Genomic DNA, 22,046 nt, shown 5'->3' with positions numbered 1-22,046 from the left:
GTTGACATCAAGAATGCCCTAAGATGTACTGGGAGTTGCCTTCTTTGTAATTGGACTTGAGGTGCTTTCAAAGGCATAAGCTACTACAGGGAAGACACTCTCCCAACCTCCACAGCTCGGAAGCAAATGACCTTATAGTGTTTGTACTGATTTAACTCTTAGACCTAGCGCCTAAGTCCCCATGACTCCATTACTCAACCATCTCCCACACACTGATTCTGAAGAACTGCGAGATGCATGAGAAAGACCTGTCCAAAGAGAAGTCAGTCCCAGGGAGCTGCTTCTTCCTGATAGAAGAAAACCAGCCATTTCGGATGCATCTGCTAATTCTTCTTAGCCTACACCCTGCGACCACAGAAGCTACACAAGACTGAGTCCCCTTTTTCCCTGATGGACTACAAACAACAAAGGCTTCAGAGGCACAACGTTGTGGCCAGCAATTAGCGTTAAGCACTCGGGAAACAATTATACTTTGACCCATGTAGAGTTCTTTTTCCTGTCCCCATCCAAACCAGACACGTAACCAGTTCCATGGAAGAGCACCTAACTTGACATCCACAGCCCACTTCATCCGACTTGGTACAGTCCCAGTGGGGCTGCCAACTGAATAGAGGCAAATCATGAGCAGGAGGTAGTATTAGAAGCCTGGAGCAAGGTGAAAGTTGCTTAATTGTGGTTGTCACACGGAAACCCTCTTGTCTTGCTAAAATCTGTCCCAGAACCTGGACAGTTTTTCAGTCCACAGGTGGGTGGACACCCTGCATGCTCTGGAAGGGGAGAGCTTCGCAGCTCATACTCCACGCAGCTCAGCAATTCTGTGCAGAGATTTGCAAGACACTGGGAGCAGGGCGTTAGATGACAGTCCATCTCCTGCCTTTTATTTGAATGGGGAGAGGAAATGATGTCTTAGTTAGCTGTATACTAAATCATAATACAATAATTTATTACTTTGTTTAGCCCTTTTTACAGAAGCAGGTCCGTACATCCATCGTCGGTACCAACTAAAGCAGCAGCTGAGCCATCCCGCTGCACAATGCGGTTGCTGGCGCATCGTGTCGGTCTGAAGCTACACGAAGAAGGTGGAGGCAAAATGGAGTTACCTGGGCTGGAGTTTGGCCAAGCCACCCGGGCCGAGAGTCCTACGCTTACAAAGAGTGACATGGCTTCGCAATGATCACGAGTTGTCAGGGTTTTGGTCTTACATCTCTTTTAAAGCCCAGAGCCTAGCGTCCTGCTGGGACCCTTGTTCTGCAAGGAGGTTTAGATGTGCTGGTGAATGACTGCACAGACAATATGGAGGATTAAAGAAAGGCATTGGTGGCATGTGGGAGCTGGCTGGGCGTCTGCGCATGTGTTTCCGTAACTAATCTCTTGCAGCTGGTGTCACGGCGAAACGTGTGACCTTGCACTTCAAAACTCTAACGTCTTCCTCCGACACACATCTCCTAGAGCACGAAGCGGTTAAAAGTACATACAAGTTCTTGGCATTTGCTAGTTGTCTGGAGCCCTCTCGTGGTTCATGCAAGGCTTCCATTGGAACACAAGAATAGGAGTTAGGCCTAGGACCGTACTCACTTCTACCTGACTATAGATGAAGTATGTGCCGTCCACCAGTACCTCCAGCTCCCCACTGCGGGCATGCAGCTTAAACACCTTGGGGTTCATAGTGATGCGAGACCAGTCATTGAGGACTCCACCTGAAAGATCTCAGTATGAGAAAACGGCAGTCACTCAGTACCCGTCAGAATGAAAAGCGCAGGAGCACAGAAATACAGTGACATTGCAATGTTTCATACACAACGGCTGGCACAGGCTCAAGTTGAAAAGTCAAGTAACTCAGTAAGAAAATCCCAGAATTAAAGGCTACGGTGCGTTAGTTTGGACTCCCCTCTATAGCTCTAATTACACCATCACTTGCTGGTGGACACTCATTTTGTGCTGTGCACAGCACAACTGATTTACATATCTACTTGTCCTCATCAAGAGTAGTTCTCCCCATCCTTGAAAGTGGGCGTACGGCCTTTTGTACTACACTGCGTTCATCCCCAGCGCTGATACAGACTAGCTTGCCTCCTCCTGACACTAAGTTGAGCTTATGATCATATTTGAGTGTTTTACAGGCCTGAAAACACGTTCCCAGTATCTTCCCCACTCCAGAGCAAAGACATTCCGGCACATGCAAATCAATGCCAGTACTGTAAGGCATTTGCTAAGTTTTCTTATTCCGCCTGAGAGGCCAAGGGCTGATTTTTCTCACTATTTTTGTACGTTCAGTCACAGATCACAAATGCCATTGCAGATGTGATTATAAAAGCATTTCTACAACTCAGACCCCAGGCGCCTCCTGAAGAGCATCTGTTAGTGGCCCTTGTAAGAGCTTTGTTACTGGCGGTTTCCCTGGTATCATGGAAGAAACTCTGCAGCACAGGTAGGACCAGGATCCGATTCTCCAAGAAAGATCCTCAACTGACATTACCCAGCCTTGAGACCATTAAACCTCCTCCTCTACTTTCCCATCTCATTCATTCCCCTCCCCACACCTCTCTACTCAGTGTCCACACTAAATGAAGTGGAGCTTCAGCAGACCGTGTGCTGAAGGCTACATCAACAGGTACGTCCTTGAGGACCACGGCAAGGCTAGGATGAGAATGGTGATTCCTGTGCCTATGGGAATGGGACTACAAGTGGCCAGTCTGTCTGCCCCCCTCTCAGTGCTGCTGGGCAGGAAGATGTTCTCAGCAGTGGTGTCATGATACAGCCTTCACCCTCACTTTAGGCCTTGGGATAGTCCCTAGAAGAAAACTAGTCCTCGCAGCAAAAGAGACCACAGTATTATGGAAAAAAATTGTGTGCAACTACGAGACTAGACCATCTCTCAGGACATGTATGGGCACGGAGGCCAACTTAGGGTTACATAATCGATTTTAATTCTGGTATTCCTTGACTTCAACATTCTTGACTTTGTAACTAGCGTTATTTTAACAAATGCTTTGTCATTACATTTCCTAGGTTTTTAAAAGCCAAAATAACAACAAAGTATGAAATTGCATCACGTCACACCACATTAACCCCTAACTGGGGTCCTCAGCACGGTCAGGGGTTTATAGGTCCACCACCCAGCCCTCTGGCACTGGAGCCAATGGAATAACTGACAAGATGAGTAGACCTCTGTTTTCTGGACGGGCCAACGAGCAGGTCCAGAGGACACACTTCGCTACGAGCCGAGGACAGAGCCATTCCCTGTAGGTGCCTTGTTTTATCAGATACAACCCTTTTCCTCCCAGTCTTCATCCGCTCCTCAGCTCCCTGCCCCCAGTCGCGAGCCAGCCAGGCTGTGTTTTCTGCCTGCTGTCAGCTGGACAGCGTTAATGGCTCACAGCATCAGATTGTTCCCGAGCAGCAGGGAAGTACACTCACAGGGCAATTCCCACTCTTAGGGAGTAGAGTACGCTCTGTAAACATACAGGCTTCCTATTAATAAAGGGATAATTACTTTTTGAACGTAAGCAAACCAGCATCTTTTCCCTTGTATTGTTCTTAGGAACGGCCAGTTTCCTTTCTGTTTTGGGGAGCTTCCCCCACCCCGCTGTAAGCATACTTCCCCAACCATGAGAAACTGCAGCTCCCACAGCTCACGTCTGCTGAAAGAGAGAAATTGCCTTTCAACAGAAGCGTTGGCCAGCCCTCATCATCCCAGGCGTGGGGCAGAAGCTGGCGGACGGGGGTCCTGCAGCCCTGTCCCTGCTGCACCAATCCTTGGGAGCTGCAGCCCTCGAGGTCCGGGACGGGGGTACGTGCATCGGGGTTGCTGCCTGCGCTCCCCGGGGAGCTGCGCGTGGTGACTCAGGCAGGGGACAAGACAGCCAGCTCCCTCTCCGGCACAGCCAGACACCGTGAGCAGGGAGGCAGCAGCTAATGAATGAGACCCAGCTGTTGGCAAGAAGAGCAGGAACTCGAGCAGAAATTGGATAGGGATCTGGGGAGGAAGGAGGAGAGCAAAGAGCTGCCTGTGGACGTGAAATGGCTCGGCAGGACTTGAGCTTAAAGGCTTAAAGGCTGTTGGTGGGGGTAGAGATGCACAAGGGACCACGGAGGCTGCGCGTGTGCACGCTTGCAGCGTAACGCGGGAGGAGCTCGTGGCTGCGCACCTCTGTGTCCTCACACTACAGCTGTGCCTTCCCCTGCCATAAATTACTGGGGAAACTGGAGAAAAACACAGGCCAATGGGGCTGAGACAGGAAAAGGGCAACACTGAGGGCTTGAAATAGAACACAGTGGGAAAGAAGGCTGGCCACCGAGGGGCTGAGGAAAACTGATGGTACAACAGCAGGCTGGAGGAGGCACAACACATATCTGGAGGTCAAGGAGAAGGGAGATTCAGCAGGACAGAATTACTGGGATGTAGTAGAGATAATCTGTGAGATAAATAGGAGCGCAGGGGAAACGGGGATGGAGACTCAACAGAAGACTCCTCTAAGGAGGTCTGGGCAAGGCAAATCAGACTATCACGGGGGGAGGCCAAGAGCAGGGATAATCAGGGACCCGTGTTATAGGATGGACTTAGACCCAGATACGAGGCTACGGGTGCAGGATGGGCTCTTTTCAGTAACTGCCAATATCATGAGATCCTTACCATTCTTCACTTGGATTGCTGAGCCTTGGCCTTGAAGGTGGACCACAGCTGGCTGCAAATGAGATTATAGGGATTTAAAATTAATAGGGAACACTGTGTCATTTTACAGTAACTCGACACACCTCCAGAGCACTGGTGACCAGTCCAGAGGCCTGATAGTACCCCGATATCATTAATGCTTTTCATAAATGAAAAAAGAAGATCAGAGCAGCTGACAACAACACGTTTAAGTACTGGAGAAGAGGTGAGAAGCCCAAGCCAGATTAACACGGCTTTCTTTTGAGCAATAAAAAGGGTGAGCTCAGGCGGTCACTCTGTGTAGCTACGATTTAGCACACGCAAGAAGGGGTGGGTTTTCTTCAGAGCTATACCATCAAACACAACGTTAGCAAACATAGCCAGTAATGTTTACAAAATTCCAGCCAAAGCTGGGTTTTTCCCTTGAAAGAAGATCAACCAACCTGGATGTCTCTGGAGCCGGCCTTGTCCGTGGCACCTGCAAAATGCAATTTCACATCATTGAAGAGGAAGCTTGAAAGAGCTGCAGTAAACACTCCTATAAAAAAAACTTCTCTTACCCCGTAACCACCATTAAACCCCCATTTTTAACAGGAGGACAGTAACAGCGGTATGGGGTGCAGCTTAATGTTAAAAACTACATAAACAAGAGAGAGAGTCATCCTACTTTTTCCTATTTTATTCCTGCATTTCTGTCTAACGTCATCAAAATTCCCCAACATTGTTCAACCAGTTTCCACTAGAAGGAAAAACTGCACAACCCTTTTCCTGATCGGTAGTAGCAACAGAGCCTCTTGGCTGCAAAGATTACAAGTTTCACTCTGCAGTAACTCAGGTCATTCATTGCATCATTCAAGCTACATGCTGAAACCTCTTTTCTCTGAGAGACAAATCTCTGTTAAAGAGGAGATGCTTGTGGGCAGCACTCTGGAGTGCTAAGGACCTCATGCTGCTCCTGGCCTCTGCTTTGGCAATTTCCGAGATATAAACTGAGAAGTCAACCAAGTCTTCCTTTGAGAGCCATCCGAGCTATAGGGTAATAGTCCCGATTTCTCTGAAGATACATTTTTTAATACTAGACTGTTCATATATATATATATAACAAACAACACTGATGTGAACTTCCACTAATCTGCATTTTAAACAGTTATTAAATTCAGGGATTTTAATAAAATAATTGGCACATGACTCTGTGGAGAAACAATATGGTGCAGATACAAAGAAAAATGAAACCAAGAACTGCAGGAGAAAAAGATGTTTTTATCTGGCTGGTACGGGAGGCAAGCTGCCTCGGCTCGTGCGGTTCCTGGGCTGGCTTAGCGGCTGTGCTAAGCATCAGCCCTCCCGGTCCTGATGCAAAGCTAGGCTTTGCGTCAGCTTAAGAGGAATTAACACAAACACCGAGTCACCGTCGGGAAGAGCCACCTTGCAGCCAGTTTGCACACACAGAAATCGGTCACCGGCAGACTTCAGTGGGATGCTTAAACACAACTGAGGCTCCGCAGGTCTTTGCTGCTCCTCCTCTGCATCCTCCTCTTCCGACAGGCACCACCTCGCCCGCAGCATCGCACCCTAAACCACTGTTGCTGGGCTCCCACCGTGCAGCCCACAGGGCTGCAGAACTTCTGCTGCTCCTCTCGTCCCCCCATGGGTGCAAGGATGAGCCCAGGAACACCCGAGTCCTACACAAGGACGCTGCACCATCGCGTTTCGACCCTACGCTGTCCTCAGATGGAAACCTGGAACTCTTTTATTTACTTGTACAGCAGCGGTGCCGCCATGGCATCTCCTGCGTGCCCCTGGCGTGCAAAGGCTCTGAACAGAGAAGGGGAAAAATTGGTTACCTGAGGGGCCCTGCAGTCCAGGCGGTCCCTGAGGGCCCGGCGGGCCAGGGGGGCCTGGCGGTCCCATGACGGTTGTACCGGGAATCCCAGGGATGCCGGGAATGCCGGGGGCCGGGCGGGCCAGGGGGGCCTGGCGGTCCCATGACGGTTGTACCGGGAATCCCAGGGATGCCGGGAATGCCGGGGGGGCCCTGGGGCCCAGGAGGACCTGGCGGCCCTTGGGGACCGTTGGGCCCTGGAGGACCAGCCTTTTTACCTGAAAAATAGAAGGTCAAATGTTAGCTTCTCTGCACACTGAATATGGGATGGTCTTTTACCTACAGGAAAGCCCTGGGAACGAGGAAAGCAGATTGGGGATGGCTCATGGCCGGCTGGAGGGCAGGGACAAGGAGGAGCACCCAACCGGCCGGGGTGGGGGTCCTGCAGCTCCACACCATGAGGACAACGCTGCCGGCAGGGCAGAAGCAGGTCGCCGCCTTGCAGGCTCCTTCCAGCATATGTAATTACCTTTAAGTGAGGCACGTGGACTCTCCAAGGCCTCCCAAGAGATGGAGGCTCAGGCGGTCTCTGCCCCCCGAGCTCTGGCTGCAGCCCTGGCCTGGCCACCCTGCTCTCGGCACGGGGCTGGGAGGTCCCGCAGCCCGCAAAGGCAGCGTGCCCGAGAGCCGGTTGCACCCCTGCGGCAAGGTTAGGATGCTCCCTTTGACCAGCCGCACGCTGCAATGCAATGCAGTGAAAGCTGGGGTATTAAAAAGTCGAGATGATCCGCTCTGCAGTTTCTCAGTTTCCCATTTTTTGGCGGAAAGCAGTTGCAATCTTTTCTCCCTGCTGTATACGTATGGATTAGCATACAATCCCCACGGCTTCATCTCCTGTCTGAGAGAGAGAGGTGCCTCCAGAGGGCAGTTCAGAGCTGAACTTCAGCTCCTCTCCACCAGCTGCTGAGCGCCCCGGGCGATGCAGGAGGCATCCCCGCAAAGCCGCACACTTCTACGGTGCGATGAGGATGCACTTAACGTGCACGAAGGACTTAGATGCTACAGTGCCTCGAAATCATTAAATGTGCATTTTGGGCTTTGGATGGAGGGGTAAGGGAAGGACTAACCCAATCAGGAGGATGAAAGCACTGAAGGATTGCCACGATCCTCAAACACACCTCACCACGCGCGCCCAGGAAGAGAAATAGCACAACCACGTAAGTAAAGACTCTTATCAGGCATATACGCAGCGGACTGAAATAAGGCCTGCAGGGAAAGCCGGACCCGTGCTCTCCTGATCTTCCAGATCCCTGACAGAAATTACGCTCTTTTGATGTAGTTTTTAAAACGCAACTTTCTAACAGGCTTTTATGTCAAAGAGCTTTATTAACTTGGCAAAATTGCTTCAATTGCTGAAACAAAGTCCGCTGTAGGACAGAATTAAACACCTTTTTAGGTGACAGCAGCAGTTAGGATATGAAATAATGGTTATCGGAATGGTTTCTGAGTACATTTATGTACTTGTTTCTCTACTAAATATCCATCTTTGTCATGGAACAAAACTAGAAGGAAAACCCCACCTATTTTAGTTAGCACAGAAGTGGAAATCTCCAGACGGCCGCTAACGGCCACAAACAAGGGCACATGGAAATCAGCGTAGGACAACCGCGCGGTTCGGTCTCGGTGTGCAGAAAGCAGAGTTAAAGTAAGCACGGGTGATTAAAGTAATACAGGTATCCTACAAAAAACGGGGCAAAGCTGAAGGGGACAAATCATTCGCAGCAGTATTTCTGCCCAGATTAGCAGCCGTGTCTTCAAATCTGAGGTGGCGACAAGCCAGCCTTCCCCTAAACCAGCAAATCTCCTTCCCCTCGGGTTATGCTTTGGAAATTATCATCTTGCATCAAACCCCTTACCCATTTCCCCTAAAGCACACTTACTAAAGTCTTCTCATTCACATCCCCTCCAATCTAGGACATCCGAATGAAGGATCGTATGCAGTAAGTCAGGAATCCTGCTGCTGTCACTCCTTGCTTTCCTTCCCAAGAGGGATACGCATTACAGCTGGTTTAACTAATCTGTCTCAGAAATCCGGTCTGCTACTAGAGGAGCTGCTAGTTTAGCAGTAAAACAATTGCACATAATTCTGATGCCGCACAGGGACGCTTATTTTCTGTGCGTTCCCGCTCCTTCAAGTAATTTCAACTACTTTTCTGCATTAACGGAACCTCCACTTATTAAAGTCACAAGGCAAAAAATAGATATTCAGTGAGTATAAAGCTCTCGATTAGTCTTCTAACCGAGGGGACCCCAGCCCCAGCATGAGCAGCTCTCCAGGGAGGGCCTCCAGCACCCAAGTCCCAGCGTGCCAAGTCTCTGTCTTTACCCACATGCACTAGGCAGGCTCCAAAACTCAAAGCAGGCAGAACCAGTAAGTTTTCCTTAATCATCGTACACCAAACAAAACGCTCTAATTCTAAAAAAAATTAAATGTGACAATACCATAAAATTAAACTATTTTATACAGCACTACAGCTGTATATAATACAGCTCTATGAGATCCCCCTGCTACTCCAGAATTGCTATGAATACCACAGTCATCATTTGTTATTAGTTTGGCTGATTTAACACGGGTTTAGGGTTTCAGAGTTTTGTTCGGACAAACTTGTCAAACGTAAAATTTTATGCTGCTTTTGAGGGTAAATATAAACTAAATTTCTAACTGTGGCCTGTCTCAACTTCTCAGCCGTAAATGTTGAGTTTGCATCCAAGGATTAAAAGCGATTTGATGTGCTATTAAAGTAGCACAGACACGCAAAGCTCGGCTGCTCTCGCTGCTGCAGGTCGTGACCGTGGGCTGGAGCCCAGGCCACGTACCGGCACGCGCGGGAAGGTCTCTCGAGGGACGCAGCAAAGTGCTGAACAGCTAACTTCTCTGTTAATTAAATATACATTAGGCGCAATAGGTAGTAAGCAGAGAGCTGACGTTGCGCCTGTCAGTGCTTTGCTGCATAGGCTTGGCCACGAGCACGTGCCGCATGTCGACGCCTGCGCGAGCCCCTCGATAAATTGAGCTCCCTGGGCTTCAGAGGCAGCACAACCCCGAGTCGCACACAGTTTCTGCATTTCTCCTAACCTACAACCGAGCACGCACCACTGCTTTTAAAACGCGCACAGAAGTGTTCTGATGGTTACAAGGAGCAAAAGCGGGTAATCTGACCGTGCTTCCCTGAAATCAAGACTGCAGCATATTTTTGAGGAAAAGTTTATAAAGCAACTCAGATCCTTTGACTCGCTCAAGTTCCTGGCAGCAAGCAAGCGTATGACCCTAAGCATTCCCCAGGAGCCCTACACAAACAAGGACGGCATCAGACACCGCACGGAAACACGGGGCTGCCTCCCAAATAACCCAAGTCACAACAACTCATCCATATGCGTTTTACCCACTTACCTGCTGCAAACAGCTTGAGGAACATAAGCATGTCGGACAAAATACCTGTGGGCTCACCAACACTCGGGATGGACACATAAAATACTACTTCTAAGGTTAATACACAACCAGAAGTGAGATGCAGAGCGTATCTATGTTGACTTTGGTGGGTCTGAAGGGGACCCCAACCTGCAGCACGGCAGGATAGGGATGAAAGCTAAAGCTGCTTCGGCAGAGACGGCCTGGCAAACAGCAAGTGGCTCCCAATAGCTGGTACGTGACTCAACTCCACTCAACTATTTAACTATAGCATCTTCAGAATTACTTCTGTACAACGTAATTAACTTCCTTTAGCTTTTAAGGAAGGCTTTAACGAGCGCCTACGCTCCCCTGCCGCTGCCGGGTCATGCAGTCCTGCCATGGCAATGTGGGAGCACGAGAGCAGCTCGTGGTCTGTGTTGTGGGACCACGCACCACGTTAATCCCTGCCCCTCCCGGAGAGGGAACCTGTCGTCGGTTTCTCCTTCATGTTGGCTAAAGAGAATTCATAGCCGGGTAACGCAGGCACAGAAAGGAAAATTAAATTAAAACTCAAACTTACCCTTTTTCTTGTTTTTAACTGAACTTGGACCTACAAAGAAAAAAAAGAAAACTCGTGAAATTCAGTGATCATTTCATCTTCGATAACCCCCCCCTCCCACCAACGCCCACCGACCCAGAGGGTGCCTCTCTGGAGCTGGAACAAAATTGGCAACAAAACCGGTAAGCCAAAGATGTAGCATTTTCTGTTTTCTACACACAATTGCTGTGAAGGTACAACGATTTTACCGGGACCCAGATCTGCTTTACCCTCTCTCAAACTAGCAGCCCGTGGCTGGTATAGCACACAAGTGAGTGAGCTTTGGTGGGCACCTCTCCCCCTTATTGCAAAGATGAGTGAAACCAACCGCTTGGGGCCAACGGCAAAGCTCAGGCGAGAGATGCTCTTCTCCCTTGAGCCAGAGCTTTAATCTCAGCTACCAGCTTAGTTCCAGCTCTGCTGAACACTGCTCAGAGTTTTGCCACACGTATCCCCTGAAGTCGCTGATGGAATTACGCCACGTCAAACCTTCAGACAGCAAAAATCCTGAGACTCAGCAGAAACCATTTAAAAACACGGTCTCTACACAGCAGATTATTTTTCAAGCGGACAACGGAGGCATTTGTGGTCTAGGCAGCCATACGTGAATTTTCTCTGTTAGCTTTAAATCGCCAAGCTTAACATTTAAAGCCGTCACATTTTACTTCCCAATGAGGACAGGTTAGAACAAAGTTAGCATGACTCAGCTCTCAGCTGAGAGCAGTAACCCAAATACTTGTGAGCCAAATTGTTTAAACATAGTAATAAAATACCAAGAAAAACAAAAGCAAAGAATTAGTATGAACTGGCTTATTTAAACAATGGGAATACAAACCTCCCTAGCAAGAAGTGAAAATATTTATAGTGAAACTGAGAAACTACATGACTTTTTAAGCAGAAGCTGAAGTGTGAAACATGCTCCACTGCTTCCTCAAAAACTAATCAGGGATGGGAATGAACTGCAAAAATACCCAAATATTCCCTCGCTGTTCATCAGTGAAATCCCTCTAAAATCTGGGTTTAAACACACATCGGAGATTGAAATCACCTTTAACTGAGATATGCTTGTAACGAATGGAAGGTTACGAGGTTGCTTTGAGTCAGCACTGGTAGAGAAAGACAAATTACCAATTAGTACAAAGTGCCACGTTCCCATGGCTAGATGGAAAGATAAGAGAAGGACCAGAGAAATACCCAGAAATACCTTACTGATGCCTTTCAACAGGAATATTAATTTGCCTCCATTATGCTGTTGGGTCATGGGAAAATTAGGGTACTATCTAATTTATTATTTCTGCTAATCAACTACTTTTTTCCTAATCCATATATTCACAGTATTAAAACATGTAGATAGGCCAAGACACAGGTTTCTAACAATGCCAGTCCCAGCATCTTGCTAGGGAGCAACACTCCAGCCAACCCGCAGGTCCACCACCAGCAGAGGAACTGCAAAACCTTTTATGTTTGGCAAACACCAACAGGCTCCTCTTTTTGCGTTTTCTGAGCTCTCGCGATGCAGGAGCCGTGATCGTGCCGGCGATCTCCACCGGCCCTCATCTGGGGCAGCAGCTAGTTAATAACATCTTCAGTGAAGAGAAAAAAATTGTCTGGGGGACATCATTTAAAAAAAAAAAAAACAAACAAAAAACAACACAGCAAGCAAAACGCGAGCGCTGTGTATGTGTCTCTTCAGACCTCGGAGTCACGAGAGTTTATTTCATGTTATATATATCACACCATTAGCGCTATAACCAGAGTGAAAGTACAAATAGCTGCGGCGAGCCAAACACATTTGAAATGGATGGAACCAATTAGCTTCAAAGATGAATGGGAGGAATGAGAACCACATGCGATGTCAATGTTCACAGTCTATATTACAACACACGCATCTGTTCCAGGCACGGCAGAGAGAGATGTTACGGCTGTGCAAGTGAATCTTTCGACAAACACAAAAATACTTCTGACATGAAAAAAAACACAATATTATTAGCCTTGGGAGCTTCTGACTCTCTGGGGTTTGCATCTGTTCGTCTCCCAATAGGAAGGGGTGGATAATTTGATTGTAGCAGGGAGCCAGAAGGTTCATCTGATACACCAGAAGACAGAATTTTCCTCATTTTTGCTCAAAATGGTAAACTCATCGGACCTTTCTCAATTTAGTCTAAAACGGTAACAAAGTCTCTTACCGAGTTTGGGAAGCAGAGCTCCACCAAATTATCAGATCTGTATTTCCTTCAGTATGAAAGGTGCTGAGGCACAAGGCTTGAAAACCTTACTTGATATACATTGTCCCAACACACATGTGCAGAGGAGGAAAAAAAAAAAAAAATCCTTTCTGACATGCTTTTCTGAGGCCACATCCCAATATTTAAGCAATAAAGCCTGTTAAATGCTGCAGTGGTTGAGTGCATATGACCTGCTGGTTAGCTGTCAGCTGATGGAGCAGGTTAAATGCCCACAAGTTAGGCAGGCGTAAGTCTTTCCCAGAGTCTTCTCCTACACCGTTAATCCCACCTCGCTATCCCACTCCTCCTGCGGAGAGGCTCCCAGTCTCAAAGCCTTTCACACTACCCGCATTTCTTTAGTGCAGTTTCATGGAGGCCATTACATGACTTGATTCCAAGGAAGGTCTATGAGAAGATACTTTTTTTTCCGCTCCAAGATGCAGACTACAGGCATACGCGCCACGTTCCTCTACAATATCAAAAGTCTTACAAAAAACCAAGTTACAGGATACCTACTGCTGCTCCGGAGTCCCCAAGACCTGCCACCTTCTTGTAGAAGGAAATTGGTTTGACTTGAATTCTCCACCGACCAATGCTGTCTGCTACCGCTCTCATCTCTGCTTTCAGGGGCTTCACCACAGTGCATTTGAGGATTTATTCCAGTCCCAGTGGGATCTGAGAGCAACCCGACTGGTCAGCTGTTCCCCAGCACCTCTTTTCCCTTCTTTATAAAAAGAACCTTGAGTTTGCTTTTCTGCACTCTTCTGACATCACCTCTGTTCCTCATGAATTCCTTAAAGTATCTGTTATGGACTTGCTAGAGATCAAGCTCGTGGTCTGGACTACTGGTATTAAAAGTTGCAGATACCCAAGCATAGCTATTTTTCTCCGTATGTGCTTGCGCTCAACTTTTGTACTTCTTCCTACCAGTCCCACCTATCTCCCACCTCCTTTCCGCATGCCGTCTGCTCGTGTTTGAGGTCAAGCCAGACCCCAGACCTAGGGAAGTCCATCCCCTTCTATATTTCCTGTCCTTCACCTGAAATTAAATTTATGCTTATGCCCTTATCCATCCTTGAAGATGTCAGCTCTGTTCAACCCTTGATTTTAGCTTTGCTTTGCAGAGGAAGGAAAATTGACAAGAACTGTTAATACAGAAGAGGACCGGGATATCAGAGAGGACAGGCTGGATGGCTTTGAAGGATAATAAGCATGGGATGAGATTCGGGCATACAAAATGCATAGTCCTATAAATTATATATACAGAGGGAATAATAAACCGTTCTGCGGGATGGTAGAGCTCCTCAGACAGAGCTGCGGAGGACAATGTCTGCACGTGCTGAGTTGCTGTCACACAGCCAGGCAAGGCAGAAATACAATCCTAAAACGGATCAGTGGAAATACCTCCAGCAGACATGGGGCAATACTGATGTCACTCAGTAGGTGGGGGTGAAAATCCTGGGAGTAATGCAATCCTGATCATCTACATACAGAAAGATGAATTTAAATGAGAACAATTTCACAGAAGGGTTCCCAAGAAGGTGGTCAAGAAGTGGTCAAGCAGAGCTCGCCTGGTCGGCCATCAACGCTGGGAAAGGGATGTGAGCACCACTGGGAAAGGCTATGGTGATGGGCATAGAAGGAGAAGACCTGTTAGGGCTTAAAGAACAGCACTGGCACGTCCTCACATGTGCGAATTGCTCCCGAAGACCATTAAGCTGGGAATGAGAAGGCTTCCTCTAACCTCCAGAAGGAGGAGCACAGGTTTGGAGGGGGTCTTCTGGCTCAGAGCAAGGCCTCCAGTGTCATGGGTCACTGCTTAAAAGTCTCTCAAAAGTTCATCAGTCCCTTTGGAAAGCAGTGAGGTTACTTTTTGTCTAACTACTAAAGCCATAGCTACTAAGCTATGAAGCAGGCTGCTAGCCTGACTTGAAATGTTTAAAGCTAGCTACCTGATCTACTTCTAAAATTTATAATCTTTCGTTGGATTTCCTGTAGGAAAAGCCCACCGACTCCTGCTGCAATAACTCAGGCCAGCTCTATCATCTGCCAGCTGAGTTCTTCATCACAGGATAGGATTTCCCCAGCAAAGGTGTCAGAGCAGCAACGCTGCACGCTGGGCTTTTGAAGACCCTGGCTTTGAACAGCGCTCAAGACCTAGACTTCTACAAAAGCTTATTTTCCACATCTGTTGGGAAAATAAAAGGGAATGATAACAGAAAAGGAGGGAATATAAAACCAGCGAGAGCGGTAAACTTCGAGGGAAAGGCACAAGCAGGAAAATACAGCTCTATATGACAACAAAACAGCCACCCTGGAAGCCTTCTGCCCGCAGAGCCATCCAGCTGGGCATCTGCACAGGGAAGGCTCCAAGCAATGCCAAGTCACTTCTTCTAGCAGAAGCACTATGGCCACGGGTTTTAGCACTGAGCCACTTCAGATGCAAAGTTCTCACCTAAGCTAAAGAAACTATTTGCAATAGATGAGTTTTTGTTGTCCAAAACCGCAGCTGTGGCCCAGCAAGCAGCAGAAGACATCTTACCGTGCTTCAGGGAGCAGGTTCTAGCCCCCAGCTCCTGCAGCCCTAGCATCTGCCGGATCATTTCCAAGGGCTTCAGAAAAAAAGCAGATGGTGATGCAACTCGAGGGTATTATATATGACATGTTTTCTCATATAAAGATTAATAGCCCCCCCGATTTTTCTTTCTGCACGCTACACACTGCTATGATTTACTATAAATACAAAAATATCAAAAACTTCTTTAGGACATATGCTGATATAAATAGTATATTAAACCCCCCCTGCGTTCACTTATTAGTTATGTGTGTGGATTAACAAGAAATAGTTTAAATTCCTGCAAAAGAGTTCAAACCGGTTTTATTGATGGGAACAGATCCTTGTAATTACGCTTATTTTATATAAAACCTATAAAAGGTTGACCATTATAGAAATCAGTCAAACAAAGGACGAGTACCCAGGAAGGCCGCTGAACTTTCTCAAATTCTCAGGTGCCAAGAGCAGAACAAAGTCAATGAGTGCCACTACCATATTCTAGCAGCATCCACATTCAATCCAGAACAAAGACGTCTACTGATGTCTTCAAGGTGTTCAACCATTTTCGGACAGGTACACTGCAGCAACCACCGTGTCCTCTATAGGCTGTGTCAACCCATTTTCAGCATTCACTGCTTGCTCCTGAGATTATTAAGGCATCCCTTTTCTATCTTCCTAGCACTAAATTACTACGGTATATCATCAGTCTTCTTACCTAAGCATGGCTCTCGTTTCGGGAATACGTGAGACCAGATAATACAACTGAGCCATCTCCATATTACCATCACCACTCTGCCTCCGAGAAATGAGAAGACGGAGGTACCGAGAAGTCATCCTCGTCCCAGGTTACAAGCAGAATCGGAGACAAAATCTTGATGATTAATGAGATGCTAGTGTCCTCCAGAAACACCACATCACTTCTCACTCACTCATAAAATAAGCATAAGGTGACCCGGAATCATCAAGTCTACAGCTACTTTCAAGACAAACATCTAATTTTGAAGATGAAAACAGAAGCGGGGAGCTCTGTGTGACTTATGTAATATGCACATTTTCGAAACTGTATCATCTTTGTGCACTAAAAAAAAAAAAATAAAATTGCATCTTTTTCTTTGAAGTATGAGCTTCTGGGTGTAGTTGGAATCATTAGATTTAGTGATCACTGTTTTCAACAGCTATGGAAATTTGTGTATTTTTCCAAACCCTGCTAACCATCTGGTTTAACAAGGAGACGACTTGCTAAATCTCAGACAAAGCTCTGAATACTGCCCAAATCCACCAGTAACTTCTGGAGAATAGATAGCTAACAGAAGTTGAAACGAGTTCCTGGACATTAGTCAGGATACCATTACTAATGGAGTTATTGAAACATGTAAGGGTGCTGGCCAAAACGAAGTTGTTCTCCATTTGCAGGCAGGGATTTTTTTCTTCAAGGATCCTGGATTCTCAATAAATACAACGCACAAAGGGAAGAGAAGAAACAGAAGCCAAGCACTACAACCAGGCTCTGTGGTGCAACAGATGAGTGTCCCAGGACTCAAGTCCTGCTAACCCTCAGGTTACCACTCAACCCAACAACGCAGGTTGTCTCCATCTCTTATAGAAAGCTCTGGCCACCAAGTGCCTTCCAGCTGTGAAAGCTTCCACCTCTCAAGGAAGGAAGTTCTCTGCCACTTGGGGCTTCCTAAAAAAGAGGGGCAAAGCAGCTATGAAAATGTTACCGTTCCTGACCCATGCCTGGGAATTAACCAGTCCTGTCAACCTTCACAGACATTAAGACCAGAAGGGACCATTATGATAACCAAGTATTAAAGAAGTCCTACCCGTTAAGCCTTCCATCAATCCCTCTATCTCTGTTTGACCAATACTAAAGGCGGGGAAGGGCAGAAAGAAAAGCTTAAGTGTTACTTGAGATTTCAAGTGATGAAGAATCTACTGATGAAGAATTCTACTTCAAAGAATCTACCTTCTTTGCTATAAGTTGTCTCAATGAATAATAAAAAAACCTCCACTTCAGTCAACCCTCCGAAACTCAGTTGTTTCATTTACAGAACTGGTGTAATGATATTTACTTCATTCACATGGGTATGAGATATGTAAGGCTTTTCAAATATTTTCTAAGTGTGGCGTTATTAATGCCAGACTATGGTGGAGTTGGGGAAAGAAGGATGTTAGCTCCCAAACACATGCTTAATCTAGAACATGTGGTTTTGGGGGAGGTTTGGAACCAATATGTTTTCAACATTTTCAGGAAATTTGGTCTATCCAGATGAAAGCTTCTTGGACCCTACTGAAATATCAGTCAGTGATACAAATACTGAAACGATGAATTTTTTCCCTGCCCTGAAAAAGAAAGTGCTTCTTCACCAATTCCAGAGAAAAAGGCAACAGATCTTGAAGAGCAGCTTTGGTATTATTACTCCAGAGTATTTAGAAAATATGATAAATTATAGATCTAGGAAAATATCCCAGAAGTAAAACGCATCGTGCATTACTCAAAACTTCTGGCATGCCTTGCCAGAGTGGTTTTTTGGGGGGTGGAATGAGGAAGGGAGGTCTTCTGCGACGTGTGGAGGAAAGGTGTTGCCTGCAATTACAGGCAGAATGGCTGAATCCAGGTTAGGGATGCGATGTCCCCGGTACAAGGCTAGTACTAATTTCAATAAATCAGAATATAGTGAATATATTATGTAACAGAATGGGGAGCTCACTGTACAAAGTGGGGGAAGGATGAAACAGTGCTGCTTGATATATTAGTATGCAAGGCAGAGCCCCAAGGCCATTCAGTTTTTCCTCAACCACTATTGCTGCTTCTATCTGCTTTTGTTTCAATTTTGTTTTAAACTCTTCAAAATTCGTGTGTGAACACAGGCACCCTTAATTGTCTTTTTCTGGTTACATCTTAAATTGAGATGTTCCGTGACAGCATCCCATAAACCAGCGTTCCCTCCTTGTCCTTCACCTAACGGCATCTTCCTTCCACAGCAGTGCCAAGAGTCACGCCTGGAGGACATCCCCGCCTGCTGCTCCACCTTCACCACACTTGAACTCTGTGCACAGTAGAAACACACACAAGCCCTAAATTTCAGGAATCTTTGCTCAGCGGTAGCCCTGTCATATTCTGGAGTTATAGGCCGCTAAGTCCCCAAGACTGGCTCGGCGCCAATTTATAGCTGACACTTCTTCTGATACCCCACCCCTGTGCTGAATTAAACTGCCTAACGCTCAAAGCCAGTGTCCTCCAGCCTGAGAGACCAAGGAGAGTTTGCAGCTCATCTTGGACTGAGGCACTCCCTTGGCTACATCCACTTTTTGAGGCTATTCTTCTTTAAGGGCTTTTCACATGTCTCCATATGTCTCCAGGGGGAGTATCCCTCCCCCCGCGCTTCTGGGACATCATGCTGCTTGGCCAGAGGGTCTGAGAAGAGCTTGTGCATCAACACCAAACGCTGAGAATCATCTCTCTTGTGGTGAATTAGGTATGAGAGTCGCTTTCTGCTGCCTCACTGCTCTTCTCTGAGCAATCCGTCAAAGGACAAGCCTACATCCATGTGTCATCCAGATGATCAGATGCTGCTCCAGGAGCTCCATGGATCAGTAGCCTGCTCCCTCCCTATTCCTCTGATCCCATACACCAGACCCCAGTTCAAACCTATCGGTCTAAAAACAAACGGAGAGAAGTCACAGCTCATCTCTGCCCCATCCCTGGAATCCCTGGAGTGACACTAGATGCCAGAGAGCCACAATCTCTCTTCCTCAGACAGCTTCAGACAATGTAAGATCTCATCACGTAACAGGTTTTTTTTGTTCTTGCCGTTGTTTTTTTTTCTCCTGCCAATACTCAGAGAGATTTTTGCCTGATTAAAAAACAGGACTCTTCACATCAGGGAACAACTTGGTCAAGCTCGTAAGGAATGGGAGGACAGTTAAATGCAAAAATACAGAGGTAGATACTGGCCAACAGTGACAGTAGGTTGTGATGTACTTTATACTGATCTTTAATCATATCAAAGGGAAAAAGATCTTTAGTTACTGCAGTTCAAAATGATCAGAACTGAAGTGCGAGCAAAAGGGACAGACCTAAGAGACCATCTGTCAGCAACCTGTTTCACTGGTCCAGGTAAAAGGTACCTTGTCGAGCAACCACCCCTCTGCCCCAGCTGGAGTGGGGGAAGGCGTAGGATGAATGTCATTGCTCTCACGCATCTACCAGGTTTTTCCACCTTAAAAAGGACAGTGTGACTCGTAGGTCATCAGCTGCTGTTTGAAGGGACCCACCAGCCCATAGAGACCCACCAGCCCTCCGTGCCTCCTAAGGACTTTTTGGCATGAGGAACAACATAGGTGGAGGGTCATAGAAGAACCCGGCCGGAACAGCAACCATCCTTGAGAATCTGTCACCTCTGCTGTTGTTGGTCCCGCTTTGGGGGAGAGGGATGGATCCAGTCACCTCCTGGGGTCCCCTCCACCCTGCATTACTCCATGACCTCAGCTCTGCTTCTCCAACAGCCAGAGCTCTGCTGAAAATCGCTACTCTCTGCTTTCTCGAGTACAGCAGAGATATCCTTACTGACTGCAACAGGAATTTCCATCACTTGATACGACATAAAGAACAACCAGTTGATTTAGTTCCTCAGTCCCACCCGGATCCACTTTGGGCTCGGTGGCAAGGTACCAGGACAGCCTACTGATACCGTGAAGGCTTTTAAAAAAAATATCCAGTCTCCACTGAGTAGGTGCAAGCACACCACAGCGCAAATGTGTTCACGAACAAAGACAAATCCTGCTCCCAATTAACTACAGAGCCACTGTTGCTGGCAAAATAATATTGCACTGCCTTCTCAAAAACACAAAAAAACAATCAAACATAAATCTCCACCCTTCTTAACTCCGCTCCCACATAATCAGTCCCAGCCAAGTTCCTGGGGTTCACACCAGAACCTGTGGCCATCATATTTCATTTTCCGCACTCTCACTGGCTATGGAAGAAGAATATGATGTGCCTTTTGTTTTCCTTCAGGCATTTAGGTTGGATTCCAAATGCTGGATCTTTACAGCAGAGCTGACAAACAACATTACTATTTCTAATTCAAGTATCTCAAGGCTTTTTTTGGCTTGCTGGCTAGACTCACAAGGCTTATTTTCTATACACCACTGCACCCTATTGCTTACTTTATCAATACCACATATTTGAATTCAACAATTTAAAGCGTAGTATTACAGCTGTGTTTTTATTTTGTTTGTTTTATTCGGTTGTTGCTTAACACAAAACATTCTGACATTTTAAGTCATATCCCACTAAGATAAACAACTAACATATGTCATGAATTCCAGTAGAAATGATTCCCAAGTGGTGCTGCAGCAAGGTTTTAACCAAGCGTACGAAAGGCTCTCTTAACTTGTTTGCTGGATGTTTTAAATGCACTCTTCCCCACCGCAGCTATCCATAAGGAATCGAGGGCAGGTGGGAGGAAATCTCTTCGACTATCTCATCCCTGCAGAACTTTACACGTTTTTCTTCCTCCCGTACGTAATTCTGCCTAACTGGATCGAAAACCTCTGCAGCGTTCAACAGCTGTCCGTAATCTGACGGTTTAATTACATGGAATAGCATGGGATCTATACCCAAAGATGCATCTGTGTGCATATACGTGTGCTTGTATTTCTATGAATCTGAAAAGGGGTCTGAAGGAAACCCAAGAGAGACCCCATCACTCTTTGGGAAGCCAAAGTCAAGTCCCTGCAGTGGTCATGACACAGTGAAGTGGTGCCTGGCTCAGCCAACTCTTGAGTTTATCCATTCACAGCATTTCAAACAGATTAACGGACTTCACCAAATCCTGCTCGTATTAACGAGGTCAGGTACGAATCCAACAATGTTGCTATACATCATGGCCAACAAAGCCCTAATGAAAACATGCAACTGCCATGCCTCATTCACAACTTTTTCCCCAAAGAGTTTCCCGGTGGTGGTGTTCTTCAGCTTTGTGCAACAGTAATTTTCTTACGGCTTATGTATCTGGTCTACTATAACTGAGGGGATTTTTAAAGAGCGCCCAGACAGAAGACACAACCGAAGACAACTTCACAATTCCTGTCACCAGCGCAGCTGCTCTGGGTTTGGCTATTCAGTCCCACCCCGGCCCCCCCCGACAGAAAAATAAGCTTATTCAGCCCAAGATCTGCAGAAGGCAGATACCCCATAGTCGCTGCAAGCAGGACCCTGAGCCTGGACTGCCGTACCTGGTCATTTGGAAAGGTTTACATGCTCCAGCTCAGCACCAGTTGCTCTGCTTTGGGGCTAGAGCTGATCTGTGACCAGATGGACTTGGAGCATGTGCTAAGCAAACTTGTGTCTGCCTGCAAAATACCGTGTGGATGTGGCCAGAGAGCCAGTTTATTCACAGAAATCAAAGCTCAGCTGCAAATACTTCAGTATGACAGACAACAGTGTCTCTCACACTGTGGGAAAGAAATCACCAGCTACGAGTCGAGTTCAGCATTTACAATGTTTGGTGCACGGCATCCATAGTTCAGATGCACACATAGTTCAGATGCAATTGCATTCCTGCCCGGCTGGAACATCTGTTCTCCTCTCATTAGTCCTGGCCGTGTTTTGTAACAGAAGAAACTATCTGAGATTCCTGAACTGCAGTATTTGACCTGAGGCATTATGAAAAGCCCCGGTTTTCAGAAGTGGAATTCATACGGAATCACCAGTCACTTCTAATAACGTTGGTCCCTG

General features: G+C 46.8%; 1 protein-coding gene across 1 annotated transcript in view; it reads right to left on the bottom strand.

Annotated features, from left to right (window-relative positions):
* Positions 1-22,046, bottom strand: part of EDA (ectodysplasin A) — a 37,814-nt gene that overhangs the window by 4,094 nt on the left and 11,674 nt on the right. The window contains exons 3-8 of the mRNA XM_009288096.2: positions 10,505-10,534; positions 6,626-6,751; positions 6,496-6,549; positions 5,095-5,129; positions 4,634-4,685; positions 1,582-1,697 (exon numbers count right to left, since the gene is read on the bottom strand). Coding sequence (XP_009286371.1) covers positions 1,582-1,697; positions 4,634-4,685; positions 5,095-5,129; positions 6,496-6,549; positions 6,626-6,751; positions 10,505-10,534 — 413 coding nt within the window. The remainder of the gene's footprint in view (positions 1-1,581; positions 1,698-4,633; positions 4,686-5,094; positions 5,130-6,495; positions 6,550-6,625; positions 6,752-10,504; positions 10,535-22,046) is intronic.

This window comes from Aptenodytes forsteri, unplaced genomic scaffold (genome assembly GCF_000699145.1).
Source record: "Aptenodytes forsteri isolate BGI_AS27 unplaced genomic scaffold, ASM69914v1 Scaffold72, whole genome shotgun sequence".
In the NCBI taxonomy this organism is placed as follows: Eukaryota; Metazoa; Chordata; class Aves; order Sphenisciformes; family Spheniscidae; genus Aptenodytes; species Aptenodytes forsteri.
This window is presented reverse-complemented; position numbering and strand designations above follow the sequence as displayed.